At 36.6% G+C, this 25122-nt stretch overlaps 1 protein-coding gene and 1 long non-coding RNA gene across 5 annotated transcripts in view; both read right to left on the bottom strand.

Moving 5' to 3' along the window:
- The window catches only part of LOC134676379 (peripheral plasma membrane protein CASK), a 254765-nt gene that overhangs the window by 18010 nt on the left and 211633 nt on the right, over positions 1–25122 (bottom strand). For all 4 annotated transcript variants that reach the window (XM_063534775.1, XM_063534747.1, XM_063534756.1 and 1 more), the window contains 2 exons: positions 4474–4665; positions 1706–1870 (listed from right to left, as the gene is read on the bottom strand). In XM_063534775.1, coding sequence (XP_063390845.1) covers positions 1706–1870; positions 4474–4665 — 357 coding nt within the window. The remainder of the gene's footprint in view (positions 1–1705; positions 1871–4473; positions 4666–25122) is intronic.
- LOC134679634 (uncharacterized) lies at positions 19589–20377 on the bottom strand. Its single transcript, XR_010100365.1, has 2 exons — positions 19947–20377; positions 19589–19857 (listed from the first exon to the last, which is right to left on the bottom strand). It is a non-coding gene; the product is annotated as an uncharacterized LOC134679634 (long non-coding RNA).

The following is a 25122-nucleotide window of genomic DNA, read 5'->3' as shown; positions in this document are numbered from 1 at the left end:
CGAGTCGCACTCGCGTTCCTATGGTTCCGTACATAAGTCCGACTAACGTTTGACTGCACTTTCTAATAGGTTTTCCTGTCATCTATAGGCAAAGACCTATTGTGTATTTTATTTTTATTTTAGACCCAGTAGTTTCGGAGATAAAGGCGGGGGGAATGGTCGGACAGACAGACAGACGCACGAGTGATCCTATAAGGGTTCCGTTTTTTCCTTTTGAGGTACGGAGCCCTAAAATTAACAATGTAAGTAATTAATACCTACTTTTCGGATAGTGGGTTTGGGTTAGTCCAATCAATCATATTGTGACAGCAGCGGAATCACCACTAAAACTACGTAAAGTATAGGTTACCTATATATCATCGGGTGACAAGCAAAAGTCACTAAGTACTATCAGAAAATTAAAGTAACAATGCACTTTATTACACTTGTAACACGGTTCATTGTCCAATAATTTCAATGGTGTTAGTTAGTGACTTTTGCTTGTCACCCGACGATATTATGTCACTTTAAAAACCCGTTTTTGCTCTTGTTAAAACGAGCGCCAGAACCGATTTTAAGTATTTTATAATGTCAACTTAGAAAAAAGCCATTTGTGTTACGTGCGTCGTCTAGTAAAAACTAAGAGCTCATGAGCGGAAAAATCCTTAATTGTCGAGGTCGCCGTCATAGAAATCAATGTGGAGGACTATAGGTACCAACATAAAAAAAAAACTAGTTCTCACTGAAATAAATATTTAAACTATTCACCAAGGCACTTTGCATAAACTCGTTTTGACTGACATATCTCAAACAAAACTATTTACCGATCCCTTAAGGAAAACTAGTTTTAACTGGTGAAAACGTGATTTTCACTTAGCCGATTCTAAAAACTTTTCACTAAAAACGGGATATTATAGTAACATTACAGTACTTACAAATGAAATGCCAGTAGAGATTGTGAAATATTCAATAAATTTGAACGCAACGAAGAACGTCCATCTCAATTAAGTGCTGCGTCGGTGCAGAATAATTAGATTTAAATACTATATTTAATGCTTGTGTCACTGATTTGAAGCGCACTTGACACTCACTCGTATCGATATAATAATTCCATTGTAACGAGTCTCTTATTTGATTCTCATACATTATTTGCGTAGATTTTCGTAATATGGTTACATATTGAAATAAGTATAATCAATTGTATACAAATTTCAATTCGATCCCGATGTATATACTGCAGCCAAATTAGGGTAACAAAAGTCGCGAGTACGTAGCTAACATTTCGGTAGCGTAAGCCCGTTGGATAAGCCCCTACCCTGATGCCGGCGCGTCAAACGTCTGAAAATAGAAATCCGCACGATCTCACGGTGCCTACTAAGTTTACTACGGTTCGGTACATATCTCGCAGTCAAATTCGGCATTTTACAAACATTATGCGAATTGGTTAGTCAAATGGTTAGTGCGCTCAATAGTGTCAACGTAAACGTGCTGATTGTCTAAGGGTGACATGGTTTGGTGTTTTCTATTTTATCAATCCATCATCCTCACCTCTACATAGAAGGGTTAAATTCATAGCCCCTGAGCCTTCGACTCGATTTAGTGTTGTGAATTTTTTGTTGTGTATGAGCTACTTTGCATCGTACAGGTTGCATTCGTTCATTTGTTTTCTTCACTTCGTCTCTCAATAAGCAGACAGAGAAGTTGGCCTGCTGGTCATGGTACTCACCAGCATCCTTTGAAGTTGTGCGACGGACTGGTTGGCTACAGGCGTGCCGTTGATCTCCCTGATCTCGTCGCCGACGTGCAGCGTGGCCTGCCGGTGGATCATGCCCCCGTGCATGATCCGAGCCACGATGCATCTTCCGTCGTCAGCTAGCTTCAGGGTTATGCCCTGCAGTCAAGTTAATACACTTTTATAACAAACTTTACCTCTTACAACAAAATGTACTGTTCCTCAAACCACCACCAAAGTAACCAGAAAAGTTTAGAAAAAACAAGTGCAATGCACTAGTTTTTATTGAAATTCGTTCCGAGTCGAGTTTCATCAGAAAAGATGGTCTATCAATGTGGTTAGGAGCTACGCCATAAGACAAGAACAAAAATAAATTATTAACGGATATATTTATTATCACAAATAGAATTACTTCTATTTGTGATAAAAAATATATCCGTTAATGACCCACCCAATACCCGTAATTCATCAATCATATCTCTGGTCTTTATGGCAAGTCAACTAAACCTTATTAGAAACCAAGTCACGATTGCCACAAAAGACGTAGTCATCATTACCCGCATCAAGATCTCTATTTCAGCTGTTCTAGAAAACAAAATGGACCTTTGATGTAACTAACTATAACAGTGATGACACAAAACCCTACATTAGCAAAGGTCGCCAAGTATAACTACCTAATTATCGTAAGAGTGACATTCCATTTCCAACTGCAGCTGCAATACTGTTCATTTTACTATGGAAATTGACAATGACAGCGACGCGTTTCCATAGTAAAATGAACAGTATTGCAGCTGCAGTTGGAAATGGAATGTCACTTTAAGGTGAACGATAGCTGCTTGTTAGTTATTAAGAAGTATTCCAACTAATCCCTATTATTAACTTTATAAATGCGAAAGTAACTATGTCTGTCTGTCTATTACCCTTTCAAGTTTGAACCACTAAACCAATTCAGATGGAGATAATTTGAGTCCCAGACAAGGACAAAGGATAGTTTTGATTCCGAAAATCATTTCTTTGTGGAGTGGATAATAACATATATACGTGTAATGGTGTGATGAACACTAAGCTAGGAGGGCTTGAGAGAAAACAAAACACATTTGAACTATTAGAGTCAACGAGAGTTTTTTTTAAAAACCGGAATGACAATTTTTTATAAGTTTTTGATTTAAATTGAAGGGCCGTTACAATCTTTTTGGCATTAGCTTTTTCCTTCAGCCCCCATCAATAGGCTCCTGAGTAATTAAAATCCAAAAGTATTAATTAACTATTAGATAGTGCAATAAAATTTCAGATTTTAAAAGTAGTAGAGGCACTCTTAGCAGTGCCTCCACTGCCTCCGCGTATGCGATATTGCTCAAGTGTAGGTATAAATAAAGCCATCCTCGCGGACAGGCATTCCCGAGTCGACGCGTTCTTAGCTTATGTTTATATTTTGGAATATATGGCGCGTGTCATTCGTTCCGCTCGTGTCCTATCATCGTATTTATGAAAATAGACTGCCTTTTTACATAGCTGTCTAGACACCCATTTCTCAGTTTATTGTCACGATGTTTTCTACTTATTTTTTGAACTTTTTAAATAAATGAAAGTGTTTTAAAATAAATAAGTTAAAATCTTCACTTTGTGTTATTTAGTAGGTAATTTGAGAGGTAGCTGATAAAGTGATGCACTGCGTATTGAAAACAATTTTATAGAAATATATATTTACCTATGATTTTATGTGTCAAAAATTACATTTAATTATATTCTACTATCAACTAGATTAAAAACAATTAATCTTACATAAATTGTCGCTGTGCACTAAGAGTAATGTCATATAAGTATAAATAAAATCAATGCTACGTGCGCTACGCCGCCGTAGCTACGAAGTTCCGTAACGTGTTATGGAACTACAACTCAACATCACGGTATCGTCTTGGGTCGTCCCATTCGTCAAGTTCTTAAATTAGTCCTATTCTGTTTTCGTCACTCATTCTACATTGAAAGCCACCGACGATTGGAACGAATGTAGAATGAGTGACGAAAGCAGAATAGGACTAATTTAAGAACTTGACGAAAAACTAATGGGACGACCCAAGACGATACCAACATCACACAGGCCAATTCGAACGCAATGATGCCATTCAGTGATTGTGCTTTTTGCTCTATAGGTACTTGACTCGCGATAACTAAATGAACTCATTAAGATATCATTCTGATGTCAGTGTACGTTCGAATTAGCCTCATAGTGTCGTATCACTTTTCTCAGTAAGTATAGTTTGTTTTTTTAGCATTAGAAATAACGTAAACAATCTTGATGTGTATTTTTATTAAAAAACACATTTATAAATATGTTACGGCAAATATGTAACAATTATGGATCTAATATGATAATTTATATTCTTCATAAGTAATAGTTACTGATTTAAAAAAAGCGTTTTTCAATTAAAAGACATGCTAAGATCGCTTACCTTCTTTCAAGTTCTTTCTAATGCTAAAAAAACGAACTATAGTGAAGGGCAAAAGCAAAGTTTACAATCGGTCGTACAAATAAAAAGTACATAGGTAAAGTGAAGTGAGATCGGGGAAATCCTGAAAAAAGGCCAGGTCAAGAGCACCCTAAACCAGCGAGCGTGTATGAGGAATGTTATGAATGTGAAGGAAGCGAAAGAGGTAGGTCAGGATCGTAGTAAGTGGAAATCCGTGGTCTCTGCCTACCCCTCCGGGAAATAGCCGTGATTATATGAATATATGTATGTATGTATGTATAGGTAAAGTGTTACCATAGGCTCGTCAGTGTTCTTCTGGAACTGCACGAGGCGCACCCTGGTCACGTTGTCGAACTCGGGCTCGGTGTCGTCGTCGTCGTCCGGCGGCGGCGCCGTCGTGCGCCCGTTGACCGGCGGCGGCGACGCGCGCAGCGACTCCTCGCCGTACACCTCGCGCGCCACCACATCGTGCGCCTGCAGTAGGGCCTGCAACAATACATTATACTTGTTATGGCTCGTCTACACGATCAACACGATGGGCCAGCGCCGGCCACTTCAAGGGACGCAGCCATGCGGTAGAATGAGATAGCAATATCACTTGCTCCCTTTAACGCATAAATGCGTCCCTTGGAGTGGCCGGCGTTGGCCCATCGTGTAGAGGAGCCATTACACCGATTGTTCTCAATATTTGATTTTATTGTAATAGGAGTGGTGATAAAAGTTGAAATATGTAGACACGTATTCAGGCAACTGCCCGCCTAGCCATGGTGACAATCGATTGCGCTTCGCTATCGAATCGCTTTGTGTATCTCTATGACTCCTCCATGTTAGCATGACAGTGATAGTTGCGTTTCGTTCGCTACGGAGCGTTAGCGATTGGCATGTTGTCTACGGAGCCTACTAACCCTTACTATTCATAGTTAGGGTTAGGTCAGCGGACCTTTAATATGGTGGATTAAATAATATGTTGTTTTTGGAATGGATTACAACGTCAACCAGGCTTGAAGAGCAGTTTAAATACTAAACCTACTTTGATCGAGAAAAACATGTACGTAAAAACTTATTTAATTTGAAAACAATCCGCTTCCATTTCAACAAAATTAAAGCTATCAGCTATCACAAAGTCGTCAGAGCTAACAGAAAACAAAACCACCAAACTTCGTATATATCTGTAAAACAGGTTTCCCTGGAATCACTTTTATAAATTTACTTAATTCGAGTTTAATTTAAAGTTACGATAGCAATCGATAAGGGCATCTTCAACCGATCAAGGGTCAAGTTGACATAAGTGGAATATATAAAAAGTATGAATTATGGGACCTATTATCTCCTTGCTAAGGTTGCCAACGACATAATAAGTTGTCCAAGCACATAATAAGTTGATACAGTGTTTCATTCATACTACACGGTCACAACACTGCAAATAAATTACCCGCTCTGCTGTTTGCGGCAATGCGTTTACAAATACTGCTTTTGTACCTTTTCGTAAGTAAGCTCTACCCTCGTAAATTAAAAGTTGCCTATTAGGAGAACTGCCAAAAAGGCGACAGCATTTCTTTGTACAAGCAATAAATATGTGACTGAATAATAGACGTATAGATAACAGTAGGGTGCGAGTGTAAATCATATTTGGGTGCGACTCTATAAAGACCGGGCCAAGGCTGTTGGGTGACAAATGGAACCAGGAATCCTAGTCCTAGACCGTCTGTCTGTCAGAAGGGTGTAACTTAAGAACGGTAATAGCTCATATTTCCTGTAAAGGACTAATAAATGTAGTCATAATAAGTTAACAACCAACAATGTAAAGTTTTAAATATGGCTTTATTCATAAACTATACCGGGTGTGGCCTGTAATATGAGCAAAAAATTAAACTGTAGGCTGTACTCTTCATACTCACCAACATTTGTTCAGCGACTTTAAAAATAACTTGTGGTTTGATTTTTAATACACTTTAAAGTTTATTCTAAGACGCAATGTATTGCGAATTTTGTTATGTTCAAGGCGTGACAAGCAACGTCAATCACAATGATATGGCACGGCGATGGCGGCCATTGAAGATAATATTTATTTTATATGAAAAATAGGGAGTCTAAATACTTCATAATTTTTAAAAGTTGTTGAACAAAAGTGTCACCTTTTGAAGAGTACAATCTATGTTTTAATTATTTGCTCGTGTTACAGGCCACACCCGGTATACGCGTCAAATTGAACAGTTGACAATCGTTTATCCGAGTACCGAGTAAAACTAGTTAAAACGTTGGGATTGAACCCTGAGATAACATAGTAGACCTTCATGCCAAATATTCCGGAATCTCGACAAGCTAAGCTGGTGTAGATTTAAGTGTTAGCGGCACTGAGCGTATATATCTCTTTGAGCAGACCACATCACAGACATCGAGGTTTACCCTAAATGTGGATCACTGAATGACAGGCATGCTTGCCTTTATTATGTCGAATTCATTTTAGTCAGCATCGTCCAGTAGGTAATCTATTTCAACCGATTTATGAAGCTTGTATTCGCTGTGGACAAAAAGGCAATTGCTGGCTAAAACATCTTAAAAGGGATTTCAAAAACTGGTTATATGCCATATTGCGTCTGGGTGTACTTTGTACCTAATTAAATGGACATCGTGGCAATATTTTTTAGATTATTCACTCTAATTCTTCAATAGGTAGGTATAGGTACAGGTAGGTATAGGTATACAAACATTACTCATGAAACCAGGAAACAATATAGATAAGGAACAAAAATGCATACCTCAAGCACAACCCATAAATAGGTAACCTACTACATATTTTTAATTAATTCAGAATACTAATTTAACAAAACCCTAATCCTAAATATATGCTTTCATGCTTAAACATTGCTCGAGCTATCTCAGCACGAGAGAAATTAATTACATTGTGGCTAATGCTTCTCACCAAATGTATTCATATGATAATGAGAGAGTTGCATTCTGAAAGCATCGGATTATATAGACGAAACAAGTTAATCCTCGGCTTTGTTGAAACATGTATAGACGAGAGTAGGTACGTCTATTTGGTGAACGTTTCGTATCTTTCATTTATATATCGTTGTATAAACAATACTTACATAAGCTGATTTTTTATTTATTTATTATTAATGAATGAATTACTCGTAGGTATATGTTATGACTGATGTGGCATATGAGAACGTGCAACTTCAGGAGTATGTGTTAGATAGATAGATAGATAGAATAATCTTTATTGGCACACCTCAGTAAAAAGATACAAAAGAAAAGTACAGTTGTTGTGTTATTGGTTTTCTAAACTCCTTCTGACAAGTTTTACGAATTTTAGAGCCAACCCGAAAAGTATACGACCTGTTTTTCCTTAGAAACTTTTTTATGGAGATTTTAGGTCCATCGAGACAATGGCTTCGTAGGCATAAAATATTCTTAGGGGATTTTTTCACTTCTGTCATATGGATATTGGATACCTACGCTTGTCGAAATCTGCTGCTTTGCAACTTACTTTTCAGGCTCTAACATTGATTCCACATCGTCAAAGTTATCTTGGGAAGATCTATTTTTTATTTTACCGCTTTGTAGGCGTGGTTGATTTATATACCGATATACTCGTAACCATGCCTAATTGCATTATTTAAGCACTAACGGTCAGTGAGCTAAGCCGCAGACGGACAGACAGATGGACATGGGGTTACACAACTATAGGGCTCCTAGTTGACTAAAGAACCCTAAAAAGTAAACGAGATTCACACAATGTGAAAGTATATTTACCTAACGGTAATCTTTAAGAATAGCGTTGTCGCCCAAAAATAAATACTATATTCCAATAGCGCGGTACGGCGGTTGGCATCTGATCGAACCGATGACCGGATATTTTTCATTTAAAATCCCCTATGTAGGGACATGCCATCGTCATTCCGGCTGTAGTCATATTGCGCCACTGGGTTATTTGATACCAGTTTGTTTGCTTAGTAAAGATATTACAGTACTATACTAGGCTTTCGTTTTGTAAACGAAAATTGAGCATTTCACGAATGTTGGTTAGGTATCTGCTGCTGTAATCAAAATATTGGTATTTTGATGCTTAAAAGATTGGCTTAAAAAGTAACTATACGATAAATATTTGCCTTTGTAAAACATATAAGCAGAAGTGTCGAAACAGTTTAATTGATATTAAAAAAGGAGGAGATTAAAATTAACGAGTTCTACACAGACGAGAGTCACGAAGCAGTTTCTAGTTAACAATAAACAAATTATTTCTTAACTTGTACTTAGTCAACCAGTAACCACCACTTAACTACATCATACATCTTAAAACTACATGATAAATCGTCCCGGGTTGACAGTATATATCTTAGCCGCTTTTTGTTTTCATCTTCATTAGGTATTCAAACTACTTAACAAGTAGATGAATGCGCGAAAAGATAAGTTTAAAACTCATTTAGATAATGCAGTGAATTGTAAAAGCGTGCAAGTCTCAGTTTGGCCATAATAATAAAATAAGTAGGTATTTAAATAAAATCATATTAAAATATACAAAGATAGTCTGCTTTTTGGTCACTCGGAAATACTACGAGTAAGTAAGTACACGTGGCCAGTTACCGAAACTATTCACTAAGGATGGTCCAACATTGGCATTCTCAAAGAAATATAGATAATCCTAGTTATAACCCAGGTTTATACAATAAAACCATATCAATTTTAATGGCTCACTGTTCTGGTTCTCAGTGGATTGACTTGACTTTGTGTAAAAGGGCTATTAAAATTTAGCATCGCCATTGTGGCCTTGCGTAATGTGGTTATTGTCACCGCCAATCACGAAATCACCTCCGTCTCCGTCGCCTAGATAGACGGAATCGAATGCGCTAACGTGGTTTAATGAACCGTCAAAGCAACTCCAGCCATTGCAAATACAACTCGTGTAATGAAATCAAATTCCGTCATGTCTCAAAGCGCTTCATACTTGGGGTTGAATCGGTGCTTGTGTGTAGGTACACCTATTCTCAAATAATATTAGGGACGGAACGTGTCTAAGAGACATCCTGCATTCGTAAATATCCATTTATTTGTACAGAGTTTAAAGCTAGCAAGAGGCAGTAATCAATTCTCACATTTACATTTTCCCTGTCAGTTTATGTTTCCATAATAGTATATATATATCGGTGTTTATTGGACTTTCATAGTATCAAGTAGGTATCATTCTACAAAGTGAAATCTAATATATTTGCAATTCATTCATCTCAGATCTACGAACTATTATTATTATTATTTAGTTAGATATTGAACAATAAAATAGGTTATACTATGATTTCCAAGCAAACTTAGAATTTAATTAAAGAAAAACGTATATGTAATTTTAATAAGTACTTACAGTACTTACACCGTCCACAATTTGCGTAAGGCAAGCCGAACTTTTCCTCCACTCAACCCAACAATCCGGATAAAATGCGTCCAAGTCGTCCGGCCATCTTCTTTTTGGTCTGTCTGAACCCCGGCCTGCGCCATCGATGGTGTTCCGTGGGACCCACTCGGTAACCAATATGGCCCATTCTCAAATGATAAATAGTTACCAAAATATTACGTAAATTTTGAATTTATTATTAAGAGCTCAGAAAGTTAAGATTGCCTCGATGAAAGTAAACCTGCCGCGTCAACTATGGTTGGCAATAAAGCCGCCTCAGGCAGCCCAGCCGACAGCGAGAATTCGTGTTGTGCAACTAATTTCATTCAGAAATGCAACTGAACAATAGCAAATTAACTTTCTGAGCCTTTCACGTGCTTTAAATAAGTCGTAAATGTTTCCTTTGAAAACGACAATAAGACAGTGAAAGCTTAACAAAAAGTTCCAATTGTTTGGTATGAATGGTCTGAAAAGAGCAACAAAATACAATCAGCGGTATTTTGTATAAACTTAAACGATGAAGAAAGATAAGATACTGCGAACATTTAAAAACGCGCCTTTGAAGATATATATCAAGGATTTGTGACGGTCTAACGATTCGCGTAGATCAATTTCAGATTAAAGATATAGAGTTACGGATATTGCAAGACATTTTTTGAAATCCACTCTACTATCTCAGAAACTCGATCTGAAAAATGTCAAGGATTTCGTGAGCTCCCAAGAGTATTTCAGTAATTTATAAAATAGCGAATAAAGAGGTTTGTTCATATTTTACAAAAATTGCACTGTAGCGGAGGCGGTAGAATTTTACGCCTTTTTCATTGATTTCCGTAATTTAATAAATAGCTATAACGGTAAACCTTTACCTATACCATTAGGTATCTATTACCATTTAACCTCTTACTCTTTTTGAAGTAAAATATAATACATTTTTTTAAAGGATCGACAAAATATATCCATAAAATTTCAAATAAACATAAATTCAACGTTCACCCTAGTCATCAGTTCATATCCCTGTCACGTTTAGATACATGTTCAGCATATATCCCTTTAAAAGTAGGCAGTTTATCTGTCCTGCGATACAAAGGGCACTTTTCGAACATTCGCATCCAAACCACTAGTGATAAATAACGTGGGATGGGAGACAATGCGGTTTCAGGGGTACTTATCTGTTTGGGACAACTTTGCACGTTCACAGTTTGTGTACAAAATTACAAATACTACTTTTATATTTTATATGAGTGGTTGCAATTACATTTTTTTCGTTTTAGTCGCTAATGGGTAATGACTACGTCAGAAGAATTTTAATACATTAAATATGTATGTATGTCACTTCATTGCACATAAACTGGTTTACAGAAAACGGACAAAACAAAAATATAAATGTTATGTATAAAGGTGTACTTATCCCTAAACTGGATCTCTTCCAGCGAACCTTTGAGAAAAATAAACACGTTCTCTAAAACTATGTACTATTAACTATATATTTTAATTAACAATACGGATTCCACACCATAACGTACTCCCAACTAAACCCAAACGTAAAAAAACGTTTAATATCTTTTAAAAATAATTATACTTTAATATATTTAGCTTGTAAGATTTATACTGAAGATGCTAATGCTAAGTGATAGAAAGATTGTTCAAATGTTTGAACAAATAATCTTTCTTTAATGATCAAAATACGATTATTCGCTTTCGTCTAACTAAGTAATACACTTAGCATGTGTTGTAACTTACTTGGATTGAATTAAACAGTGAATGGGGTAGACAAATAGCTTTCAGGAATGTCACATGATTGTATGTATAATGACTTAATTTACTTTACGCTTTCAAACAATTTTATTAGACTAACATGTAAATGAGACGAACACGTTGAATAATGTTGTTTCACGTCAAGAATCCATTATGAGTAAAAAAATAAAAACTGAATAATAAAATAAATTTACGAATTTAAAAACAAAATCACTGCGTTACTTACACAAATCCAAGTGATAAGTTCCGATATGTTAACCAGTAAACTGATATCAATATGATATACTTCTTAAGGCTTGGCCACATACAGAGCGCGACGCAGCGCCGCGTCCGCGCCGCGTCCACGCCGCGCGACCGCGGCACATGCTAACAGGTTACCGACGTCAAACAGACTGCGTCCCGCCGGTATCACGCCCCGCTTCTGTCGCGCCCCGCGCCGCGCGGCCCCTTGCGTCCGCGCGGCGCGTGCGCAGCGCTGCGCCGAGCGAACGCGGCGGCCCGCCGCGTCGCGCAAGGTCACATCAGTAGGATCGGACCTTAGGCAGCGAGCGGTGCGCCGCGTTCCCGCGCGGCCGCGCCGCGTTCACGCGCGCCTTGAGGGCGTGTTGAGAGCGTGAGGCCGGCGCGATCAGCGCGCGCCCTGTTTGACCAGGCTTCGCGTCGGCATCACGCGGCGCGGACGCGGCGCTGCGTCGCGCTCTGTGTGTGGCCAAGCCTTTACGTGACTGAGACGTGAAACAGGGAAGGTAGGGTTCAACTGAATTTACTTAATATTTAAGAAATACTCCGCGCCTCACAATAAACTTGCATTCACTGTAAAAGCCAGTGCAGTTTAAAACCAACTTCGTAACAAAGCAAAGAAGGGACATACTTTAATAAATAATGCTTCTGGACATTCTGTGTTTACTACGAGATTTCAAGTATTCCCTAAAGACGCTCTAGCTATAAAGTTGGATTTTTCACCATTTAACTTAACTCCCCGAAGGAAAAAGTTTCCCCCTGTTTTTGATTGTAACTGTAACGTCATGCACTACAAGATTTTCTTTAGTCAACTCCTATACCTAACTACAGTTACATAATACGAATACTTTTCTACTTAATTAAGTAGCCTTTTGAATTTTTTATTAACTAAAAATAGCAAATAATATAACTAATACTTAATATTTCCTTTCTCAACAGCTGCATCAATTTTGATAAAAATAAACATTATGATAGGCACTTAGCAGTAAATGACGATAGTGTTGCCACATGACATGTATAAATGCTACACATCATCTTAAGAGCCCCGTGAAAGTGTCAAGATTATTAAGCTTTTGCGAACAGACGCGTATAAACTGCGAAGCATTGTTATGTGGCAGGTATTGTAAAAAATATAAAACTGGGTTAAAGTACAACAAAGCTATTTATTAGCTTGGCATCCCTGCAATCCCTGCATACACATTAAAAATTGTATTCAGAGGTGCTAAGCTACTAGTTTTGCTGACTACATATGGTAGCAACTAGGTACATTTACGGTTCCAAGAATGGAGATATGTACTTATATACATATATAGGTACAATGTATAATGTGTGTATAACACGTATATTAATAAAAAAAATCTAGACTTATATTTTTTTATTAATATACGTGTAGTGTAAAAATCTAGATTTATACGTCAAGTAAAATCACGAGCCAAAAATACCAAAAAATTTCGTACTCCTTCATCAGCCCTATTTACTAACAATCTCCAGAAAATAAAAGCACAAGACCGGGAGACTGCTAACTCGTACCCACAAAAAAAACAGGAGCTTGTTTTTCATTCTGTGCTTCCTTCATCGGTCACGTCGTTTATAATCTTGCTGACCAACTTGCCAGTAACAGTTGGAGCAAAAAACATATCTAAACTCTTCCCTTTCTCGGGGCACTCGTAGTACTTAACCGGCGTGGCGTAAGAAAATGTGTGAAAATATCTAAATTTTATGTAAATGAAAACTATGTAAATTAAAAGAGTGACCGCCGGATTCGAACTTTAAGATACGTCAAGTAATAGATCTGCAAACGATATGGATTAGATATGTCAGTGTCAAAAGTGACGTATTTGTTTGAAGAAACGTCACATTTGACACTGACATATCTAATCCATATCGTTTCCAGATCTATTAATTGACGTATCTTAAAGTTGGAATCGGGCCGTGTGTCTGTTTGAGCGCTATATGTATTCAAGTTATTGAAGAATCATCCACCACTAAACCTATATGATAAAATCAAATTTTGCCGACCACATGGTTGGGTAGTGTCTGCGTGATAAGGGTGGTAAGGTCTTTCAATATTAAGTACTCTGTTGTTATATTAATCACATTCAGAAATATCTATTTTTTTCTTTAATTCACAAGTTAAGCTGGTCCCCCCTTTCTTTTAGCTTCGCATAATATATATAAATATTTGTACAAGCAAAATGTTTCAACGCACCATTTTGTCATAATATATCAAAGTGAAGCGCCAGCCATTACGTATTTTAGGGTTACAATGGAACATTAATTTTGTCACCTCTAAGCCGGGTTCCCATCAATAAAATATGCGTAAACCGTAGCTTGTCCTGTATTTTTACTTGTTGTCAATATGCCCTTTCGTAAAACGATTACTTATGAGGTTATGAGTTCCTAAATATTTTACATTATTAGCATACTTGTATATATCTTTAACGAAAAAAAATGACAAGTTTTTGGTTTATGTTTTTAACATAAGAACGGTTAAAGTTACAACGACCCAACGACACATTTGGTTTTGTCATTATTGTGGTCCTTGCCTAGTTGATGTTGGATACTGGATTCCATATAGATGAGATCCTGAGGCTTCCCGAATATTTATTACTATAGTAACGTAAACCATTGTTTAACCAACCAACCATTTAAAAACTTCTAATCAATGAGCAAAAACGATTTTTTCTCACTGTGTTAAATTAGCCCTGTTCGAACTGCTGAGGTGAACCATCGCTCGTCAATAAGTATTTGCGCGACGTGTCATGTTATAAATTATTCCTATCACCTTGCAAAATATGATAAACTGTAATTCAGAGACTAAAAGTGGCAAAGGGTAGGTAGGGCAAAAATCACACGATGATTTGTTTCCACTCATTCTTACTGCTATTTTTGTAGATGCCTCTATAAAACAAATGACACACGTGCCATGTTTCGTGCTTTTTTCGCAATATGGGGACGGTAAGTTGAATTTATTTGCATCTAACAGGCCAATTCGAACGTGCACTAGACATTAAACCGATATTTGAATGATATACTATATCGGTTAGCTGTCATTAATGTCGTTCACGCGGATTGATTTGATAGATATCCTAAAGTATTTTGAGGGTGCTTTATTGTTAAACTCCGATTGTGACCTATTTGAGTAAACAAATACCCTGTGTAATGTTGTGTAATTAGTACAAGTAAAATAACATGGCACTATACCTAATTCCGTTATTGTCATTCATAAAGGCAATTTTCTATGAACGGATGCAACTCGAGTGTTTCGTTAAATTCCGTTGGACTTTTGCTCACGTACTAGAATTTAATGTTCCCTTCTACAATTCCGCCGTAAATTTCACCATGTTGCTAATTTTATGCGTCGAGCTTGTAGAACGTACTATAAATTTTCTGTTTTTGAGAGATAAAAGTGAAGGGGGAAGGTAGTTTGTTTAAATAATGGTAGATATTTTTCTGACCACTACTATTTCCACAAATTACATTATGTGTACCTAGCTACTAGTCCTTTTCAAGTACAAAATAATTCGGTTTACGTTAAGCAATTCATGAAATCATTTGACTCCTCAATTGTTTATGTCCGATGCTAGATTCCCAATATATTAATAGACAAAAATGCGTTTGAATAACCAGTATTAAAACATTCCCATAAATAAACTAACTAAAACACTAAACTAAGTTATTCATCCAAGCGTTTACATATATAATATAATATTGCATGTAAGTTACATGATTTTATTGACATTTCTAAGTAAGCATTTTTAGCACATCCCTACCGACAAGCAAACAAAAACAACTTGTTCCTACTTCCCGAGGCTATTACGGGTCCAACAGTGCCAATTCCGGAGATTTAGTAATGTGTTTGTGAGACTTGATAAAGCCCAAACGATACTTTTACTTGGTTTGATACAGAAAAATATAAATATATCAGGGAAAATAAAAGGATCAACGACTGTCACCAAAACGACAGTGCAAGAACAGCGTAGCGACTATTACAAGATCCATTAGTTAATTTTTTTATCTCAGAATGTGTAAGTTTAGCGGGAATAATTTTATTCCCCGGTGAGTTGTGGATTATTTTTATAGCCCATTCTTACACAAATATATAAAAATAAAATACCTCTATTTCAGAACATTCAGAATTCCGTAAAACAATACTTCATAGTTCCATAATGATTAAGGGTTAAATAAAACAACCTATACATAACCCATTCCAAGGCAAAGCCAACAGACTGAAAATCTTATGACGATACGAGTATAGTCGCACCAATAAAAGTCTGCAGCGGATTTGATAGCCCACGCAGTGTAAGTGTTGTAAGTTTGACGTTTAAAATGACACTTGCACTGCGTGGGCTATCAAAATCGCTGCAGACTTTTTACGGTCTGACTCTATATATTGTACAACAAAATGAAATTGAAAGTCTCAGTAATACCTTAATAATAAAATCTCATATTTCAAAAGGTAAACAACGTTATTTAGTTAAGAGTAGATTCAAGTACTTACTAAATCTGAGACACACAAATGCGTCCATAAGATACCACGAGAAACCATTATCCTTAACGAACCGTGCCGAGTTCAAGTAATTCGGTAGAACCTAATAAGCTCTAAGTAGGACATTAGGCCGTGCCCGGAAATTTTGCCGGAGTCAACCTAGTATGTACTTTATTACTAGTACAGATTTCATGAACAGTTGTTTGAGCCGAATACAATATAGGCGCCTAATATTCGTTGTATTGCTACTTATAATTAATACTAAACCAACATACACTATTAATATACCATAAGCCCTTCAATCCCAGTGTTACATAAGTAAAGAAATAGTTATTTGTTTTACAAGGGGCAAAGTTGTTGTTTAACCGTTTGTGCTAATATTGATACCCGAGCTAGCGAAAGATTCCAAAATTGAACCACGAACGTAGCAAGTGGTTCGATAAATGGAATCTTGACTGTTGCGAGGGTTCCAAAACAAATCAATTCTACCAGCAAACAAAAAAAAAACTACTTAAAATTGGCATTTGATTACTTTGCCTCACATGTGAATAAAATGCAACTTAGCTATCAGTTTCTGAAGTGCAAAGTAAGCCTTTCCGAGTTGGTGTGGTGAAAAATAGTTACCTACTTCTAAAACCATTTCACTAGTTATTCATTTATACACTGAAATTAAATATTAAGTAAGGTACGCAAACATTTAGCAACTGATTGTTTTTATGCAATTAAAGCAATCAGTTCGTCAAAAGTTCCGCCTTACAATATGCCTACCTGAGCCTCTACCATCAGTTGGCAGAGTATTTTTCACTTACACTCGGTGAATAAACGTGCCGTGAGTCACGTTTTACGTTTCTTTACGGTCTTATGTACCTAACTTCACTCCACTCCAAACGATACTGTCCCTTTCTAACTATACTAAAAAACAGAGCAAGAGTTACGAGTATATCGGAGTTTTATACAGCGCCTCTAGGAGTCACCTAATGAACTAAATAACAAAATTGTCAAATTTTCTCACGTCTACGTAATTTACTATCTATGCATCTCGCTCTCGCATATTAGTGCAAGTGAGATGCACAGAAAGTAATGTTACATATACTGATGGTAGCCGTGAATATGGAGGGTAGAGATAAGGAGAATCCTTTATGACTTTATGAGAAAACTCCTTAATGGGAGAATATTTGCAAAAACTGGGCACGCTGTCAGCTATTATAATTTTTTTACATCTCTCCAGAGTAGCGAAAAAAAGAAAACCCATAAACTTAGTCTTTCATTGTTTTAATACCGTACTAAAAATCATGGAGAATGGAAGATACTCGTATTTACAAGTGGAAAAACGTTTTCTCTTTTTGTATGGACGATTACGTAGTATACTTCCCTCTTAAACTTTTAAGGTTTTTGACGGACACTTTTTCATTATTAATTACATGGAGTATTCCTTACCTCTACAATCCACTAAGAGCATTTAGAAGGGAGATGTCATCGCTGTCATTTTCTTTACAAAACAGTCTGCCGATTTTTGCGGCGGAGGGGACATCAAATGTATTGCTATTTCTAGATGATTTGTACGTAACGTACAAATAGCCATGTCAGTCTGTCCAAAGTTTGCACAATTGTGCAAGTTTTTCGGCGGTGTACCCTTGTTTTGCCGACAAACTTTTCATCGAATATTATTTCATCGACAACAATTCATCGAAACGTTAGTACTAGTAATATTGTTTGGCGTTATTTTGTTTCATATACTATTTATTTCAATTTTTCTTACTGCGTAGAAATAATATTCAACGAATATTACTTGATCGCTAATTCGTTTCAAAATATTTTGATTGGCACAACTACTAAACATCGCAATTCATTTGTGCGACGTATTACTTTAATACATTTTTATATGTCGTACTATACATTTATACATTTTTCTGTTGTAAGAATTTTAGATTTAGGTTAGGTTAGGACTGCGACCCCACACAGAAACGAACGGCTATCAAAGTCGGTTTAGGTTAGGTTAGAACTGCGACCCCACACAGAAACGAACGGCTATCAAAGTAGGTTTAGGTTAGGTTAGAACTGCGACCCCACACAGAAACGAACGGCTTTTTAAAGTAGGTTTAGGTTAGGTTAGAACTGCGACCCTACACAGAAATGAACGGCTTAAATTATACCTATTTATAATTTGGCCAAAATGAAAATGGCAGCCTTGTTTCGATAAGAAATATTACAAATTGAAGTAATTTTACGCGTAATCAATTTTATTAAATATAATACAAAATGAAATAAGAAAACCCGTAAAGAAATACCACGATATAAACTATATACAAAATAACTCAAGTACCAATTAAAAGTCCCCGATTTAAATTTACTAGTATCGATTCTTCGACGCAATAACTTGTCGATGAAATAAAAATACTTGAAACGTTGTCTTCCAAATAACATTCGATGAAATGTCTGTCGGCAATTCAAGGGTAAACCGTTTTTCGGCAGAGGGGTAAGTAATAATGTCAACAAAAAAATAAAGAGTATACCTTCGAGACTACTACGACTATGATATTTGATTTATTCGGTTGTCAATATAAAACAAATGTAGGTGTTCTTTCTTCTCGTAAGAGACGCCATTACTATGTAGTCTTGCTTGAGATTAATAAACATTACCTATATGGTGTTAAAACAAGCTTTTCTTTCCTGCTTGGAACCCTAATCCTAAATCCTAACAGTAAGCACTCAATGGCCACTCCAGTTATTAAATGCTCTAAGACCAATTTTGTCACTATTTTACTGACTCAACCTTCATTCTACATTTTTTTAAAGATTTGACGTTGCCATAGTTACAAAAATAATAAACACGTCAATGTTAGTAAACAATGTATAAATTAAAATATATTGTATTCAAGACAAAAATTGCAAAATATGATAATTACGTAAACATCATTAATAATCGAGTTAAAATTATGACTTTGCGTGTTAAAAAATAGGAAGCAAAGTATACGGCGCGATTATACAGGCCTATTTTGGCTACATATTTATTACCTATGACGAAAATAGTACACACATGAGAAGAAATCTTAAAATATTAAAATAGGTATGTATTATATTGGTCCGCTTCAGTCCACATCATGACAGCGGCCGTCTCCTACTACTAAGTAACATTATCTAATAGAGTGTGCGGAAAGAGAAGAGTCGTGAAATTTAGGGGAGCCCATACATTATACCTACGACTCTTCTCTTTCCGCACAGACCCTACGTATGACCTTAATAGCGATCTTAATTTTATAGTACCTATATGATCTCGAGTATATTTCAGTGCCAAGCGCCCCATTTCCAATACAAAATGAACCCACGCAGCGGGTTTTTGGCAATAAATGTGTTTAAATCATATTTAAATTTTCAGATTCTGAACCACCAGCAAGTTTTTGAAGAAAGTTTTATATTTCCTGTTACCAAGTTTACATGAAAAACGATTACCTAGGTACCAAACACAATAATTTGAACAACGGAAAATTAAATAATACTTACTTAGTACTTAAAGAAAAATAAATAAACTCACAGAACATTTGTATGTTTTATTTTATTTAAGATAATAATGCTTAATAAAATACGTAGCAATTCTTGTGTAAATATTATAATAGGTCATGCGGTATGTTCTTACTATTTATGTGTAATGTGCACCCAGCAACAAAAACAGCAACATGTCTATGTACCGCTCCTTGTATTGAGCCTTAATTCTTAATACATATGTAACTTCTACATGCATACGCATGCATACATGATGCAATCCGGGTTTTCATGGAAATGTTGTTTTCAATCAGCTTCTTGCCTAAAACCAAAAACTGCTCGTAAGCAATGTGATTTTCGCAAATGTAGCAGTAGAAATAGGAAAATATGATGTCAAGTATAACTCATTACCTTTGTACTAAATCAGCCTTTTATCGAACTATTAATTGATTTATCCCTTAAAGTTTTGCTTGAAGTGCACGTACTGTTATAAATTAATACATATTACGTTGAAAATTGCATGGATATTTGTAAAAAATCTGCGTATTTGTTGTGATTACAAGTTGACAGAAATGACACGTTGGAAACGCACGTATTTTTCGTGTCACTGTCACGTTTACTCGCGTTAAATATTTACGCAGAACAATTCTGGCTCAGTTTTCATTATATAATTAGAAAGAGAGCGTTTTAGGTGTGAAGTTAGGCAAGTATGGAAAACTCGCGTAAAAACGTCTATAACTCATGGTACCAATTGAATTTTTTAGTTCTTTACGTGACCGGTAGAGGCTCTGTACAATTACTCCATACATTTTCCTTAACTTTCTCACTGTCTTCACTTCTCACTGTCATTCACGAAACTGATAGTAGAGCTACTGCACTCACACACCGCACCGATACCACAGTAGGTATATGTATAACTAACTACCTTGCTGAAGTACCCTTCATTACCGGAATGTAGACAACTTTAATATGAACGAACAGGGATGCAATGGGGTATTTTCCACACTGAGATTAAATAAAGTTCAGTTATCTATATAATTACAGCGCAAATTGATACTTACTGCGTGAATATTTGATATATCCCAGTCGATTTGCGGTGAAGGAAAAAGTGAGGACATCGGACTAATCCTAATAGGAATACGCCTTGTTCTTATCTTTGTTTGAAAATAAACTCAATAATAAGCTTTAGGCAGTCACATTTGTGAAAAAAAAAACTATTGCCGAATGCACCGGGATAGTTAGCGCTAAGACGAGGAAAATTTCATACGTCGGTGTAACCAAGCGTACGACCTGCATTATTGCGGCAACCTAAACTATTGACACTTGCAACTTCAAATATGTCACATGCATGATGACGATGAAGTGCTTAAACGGTTAAAATTCAAAATGAAATATCACCAACCAGTAACAAATGCAGACACATTTCAAACAATACGTGGAGTTTACAACTTTGTTGGTGGAAAACAAAGTTAGGTACTTCAATATCAGAGGGACCGTTATTATTTTATATAATGTTTGGCAGACAAAAGAGCAGAAGCAGAAGTTTTTGAGTCTTATTGTGGACACTGGACTTTAAAGTACAACATTTTTCTTATACCTACACTAGGTATGAAAGTTATTAAGCAAACGTTTTTAGTATGTATGTTGTAATATGGCTTTAGCTCACAATAGAAGTCCTGAAATCTTGCCGTTTCGCTGTAATAAAAGTATTATAATACCAAATAAGATCAATTAGTATGCAATTATGCATCCTCCATTCTATGGCCCATTTAACTTTCTTAAAAAAATCAAGCTGTCCTAAGTTTACATTTTGGCAGATTGTATAAAAAGTCCCGAAGAATACGTAAATTATACTTGGTCAAGCAGACCTTGTCAGTAGAAAAAGGCGGCAAATTAAAAAAATGTAGGCGCGAAAGGATAGCGTCTCATAGAAAATTTGAATTTGGCGCCTTTTTCTACTGATAAGGTTTGCTTGACCAAGTATATTTAACAATCCACGTAAGTACTATATATGGCATAACGTACTTACACTGTATTTGCAGGAAAAGCGACATTTTAATAATATAAAAGCTGTCTACACTTTTCTAGAATTTTGTAAATATTTCTATTATTTTATTTCTACTCGCGTTCGAGAGGAGGCCTGTGCTCAGCAGTGGGACGTATAAAGGCTGAAATGATGATGATGATGATGATGATTTCTACTCAGAATAGTTAGAGATTCTAAGTAGAAATAATTACTGAGAGGACGTTCAGTAAATTAAAACCAAATGGTAATATTTGGCGTATTAAAAAACCGTATTTTAAGTACAAGGCACATCGAAGTTAGTTGTTACGAGGGACGTCTGAAAACTTATAAGCCTAAGGTATTTCGAGGTTGTATATGTGTTTATGATACTGGCCGCTAGAAAGGCCATTTAAAAATAAATTATTAAGAAAACAATATGTCAGATTTTTATTATTCTGTTTCGAGATATTCAACTAGAAACTACATAATGTGTGAATTACCAGCGAATATTACGAAAATTGAGCATCGTGCTGTAATTAAGTTCCTTACAAAAAGTGAAAAATCACCGCAGTGTATTTTTGAGGAAATGGCTATTATTTACGGTGCTTCTGGGCCTTCTTATGCCACAGTCAAAAAGTGGAGTCGCTTATTTAAACTCGGGCGGGAATCCATCGAAGACGACCCCCGCTCAGGGCGGCCAATATCGGTAGTGACCGAAGAAAACGTAGCCAAAGTCAAAAAGTTGGTATTGGAAGATAGAAGAATTAAGGTTTGGCAAATAGCTGAGGTCCTAGGTATAAGTAAAGAACGAGTCGGAGAAATTTTACACGAACATTTGCACATGAGTAAAGTTAGTGCTCGTTGGGTGCCGAAAATGCTTACTGCCTTCGATAAAGAACGTCGTGTTGAAACTTCCCAGGCGTTTTTAGACTTGTGCGAAGATAATATAGACGAAGTTTGTTCCCGAATAGTAACTGTCGATGAAACATGGATCAGACAGTATGACCCGGAGTGTAAGTCCGAATCAATGCAGTGGATTGAGAAGGGGGAACGGCCGCCGAAGAAATTTAAAGTGCAAAAGTCGGCCTCTAAGTTAATGGCTACGGTGTTTTGGGACTGTGATGGTATTCTTTTAATCGATTATTTAGAAAAGGGTTCCACAATAAATGCACTTTATTATGCAGATCTTGTAAGACAGGTACGACAAGCAATAGTTGAAAAAAGGAGAGGTAAACTAAGGAAAGGAATTTTGTTTTTGCAAGACAACGCACCCGTCCACACCGCTCATGTTGCGAGGCGTGCTTTGAAGGAAGTTGGCTTTGACGAAATCGACCACCCACCGTACAGCCCCGACCTAGCCCCTAGCGACTATTTTCTATTCAATAATTTGAAGAAAGAGTTGAGGGGAAAGCGATTTACTAGTGACGAAGAGATGAAGGCGGCCGTAGAGGAGCATTTTGAAGGGCAAAATAAAGAATATTTTTTTAATGGGCTAAAAGCACTATATAAAAAATGTAAAAAGTGCATTGATTTGGGAGGAGATTATATCGAAAAATAAACAGTGATTTACCTTTGAAAATTGTGTTTTTGTATCTTAGGCTTAGAAGTTTTCAGACGTCCCTCGTAGGTAGTTGTATGACTTCACAGACTCGTTTTCTCTTGACAGTTTTGAGTGTTATAAATGATGAGAGTTTGAAATTATTACACGCCGCCAGCATGATGAATACCTTTCTAGAATTATCTTACGGTGACTGCATTTGTTTGTTAAAGTAGGGATAAAAGTTTGAAAGCAACGTACTACATAAATATTCAAAGAATGTTTGTTTTATTATTTACTAGCTTTTGCCCGCGACTTCGTTTGCGTGGAATTAGTAATTTAGGTATTAGCTATTATTTTATCCATACTGCGTTTTGTTGATTCCCCATACAAACTTCGACTCCCCTTTTCACCCCTCTTAATGGGTGATTTGTTGAATGACCTACCTACGACCTGCCTTCTCCTTCCCCGGGACTCAAACTATCTCTATCATCATCTCAGCCATAAGACGTCCACTGCTGAACATAGGCCTCCCCCTTTTGGGAAGTGAACGCCATAATCGCCACGCTTGGCAGGCGGGTTGGCGATCGCAGTCGAGTACACACCGAATTTGAGGGACGCTGCTGCTGCCCGTCCACCGGTGGTCTTGGACGTAGTTTAAGGACATAGCCGGGTCCAAACTATCTCTATACCAAATTTTAACTAAATCGTGCACCAGTGCCGGTGCTACACCTCGCGGGCCCTATAGTTCCTATCGACAAAGGTAGTTATGCAGTTTCTTAAGTCCCCATATAAATTTTCACCCCTTTAAGGGAAGGTTTATGAGAATTATGAGATAAAAACTATCCTGTCCTTCCTCGGGATTCAAACAATCTAAATACCCAATTTCATCTAAAGCGGTTTAAGCATGAAGAGGTAACAGACAGACAAACAGATTCCCTTTTATAATATTATACATAGTATGGATAGATTGAACGTTAAATTTCGATGAGCATAAAAGTAGGTATCAAATCTTTTATAATATGTAACACCACCGTTTCTAGATCTATCGTTTCTAATCTCAGATAATTCATCTGGAACGTCGGCGGCACAGTGAGTGTAATCGTGGCCGAAAGAAAAAAACATATTTTCACACGTCTAGTCAAATACACATTTGTTTTCCCACTCCTCCCTCTTACAAAGGTTCCAAGCACAATGGGAACACTTCAGAGTCTCGCTTAACGTGGCCCAAAAGCGTAAGCTGGAGATTGTTTGAGGCCCGCATATGGGCACTTAAGTGAAACTGAGGCAAGGAGGCTCGCACGGGGAACTTCTAGCCAAATCCCTGCTATTAACGAAGTTTGGTTTCCAATTAGTAAGAGTGTCGAATGCACGATGCCCTTAATTAAGACTACCTATTTAAATATAAATATCAAAGTTAACAATAGGAAATGTATACTCATGAAAATAATCAATTACAAACAATATAATTGCATCTTTTATCTCAAATTGTTATATGTATACCTATTAATATTGCAGCTAGGTATGACATATCGAATACCTTTAGTAGGTATATCAATTGTATAAATCTCGTTAGTATTTTTTATCAAATTAGAATGTTTAACATCATAACAAGTTATGAATTAAAGTGTACAGCAAACATTATTCCGTTGTCACTCATTGCATTTCCATTAATCTTTTGATATTGCCTCCAACAGCGCTGCCTACGAGAACTATGGCGAAATTACATTTTGAGTATTTTCGTTGACATACTCTGAACCGTTATTACATCGAGCCACAGTTTTATTACAATCTTAATGTAAGCGCAGAGAATATGGGGCAGCCGGGAAAGAAGTAATATGATAAAATTCATGTTAAAAGTATCTACTAACTAACTAACTAGTAACAACTAACTGGGTAACTGTTGAGACAATGTTCTTTTCTAAAATCTTCTGTACACAGTTTGTCAATAAAGTGTTTCTATTCTACCTTGCATGGTTATTCCGCCTATCCTTTTTCAAACAAGATATACTTAGTAACTTTAAATCGTAACAGTGAAGCGAACC

The sequence above is a fragment of the Cydia fagiglandana genome, chromosome 2 (assembly GCF_963556715.1).
Source record: "Cydia fagiglandana chromosome 2, ilCydFagi1.1, whole genome shotgun sequence".
NCBI classification, from domain to species: Eukaryota; Metazoa; Arthropoda; class Insecta; order Lepidoptera; family Tortricidae; genus Cydia; species Cydia fagiglandana.
Note: the sequence above shows the minus strand (reverse complement) of the source record. Positions and strands in the feature narration are given on the sequence as shown.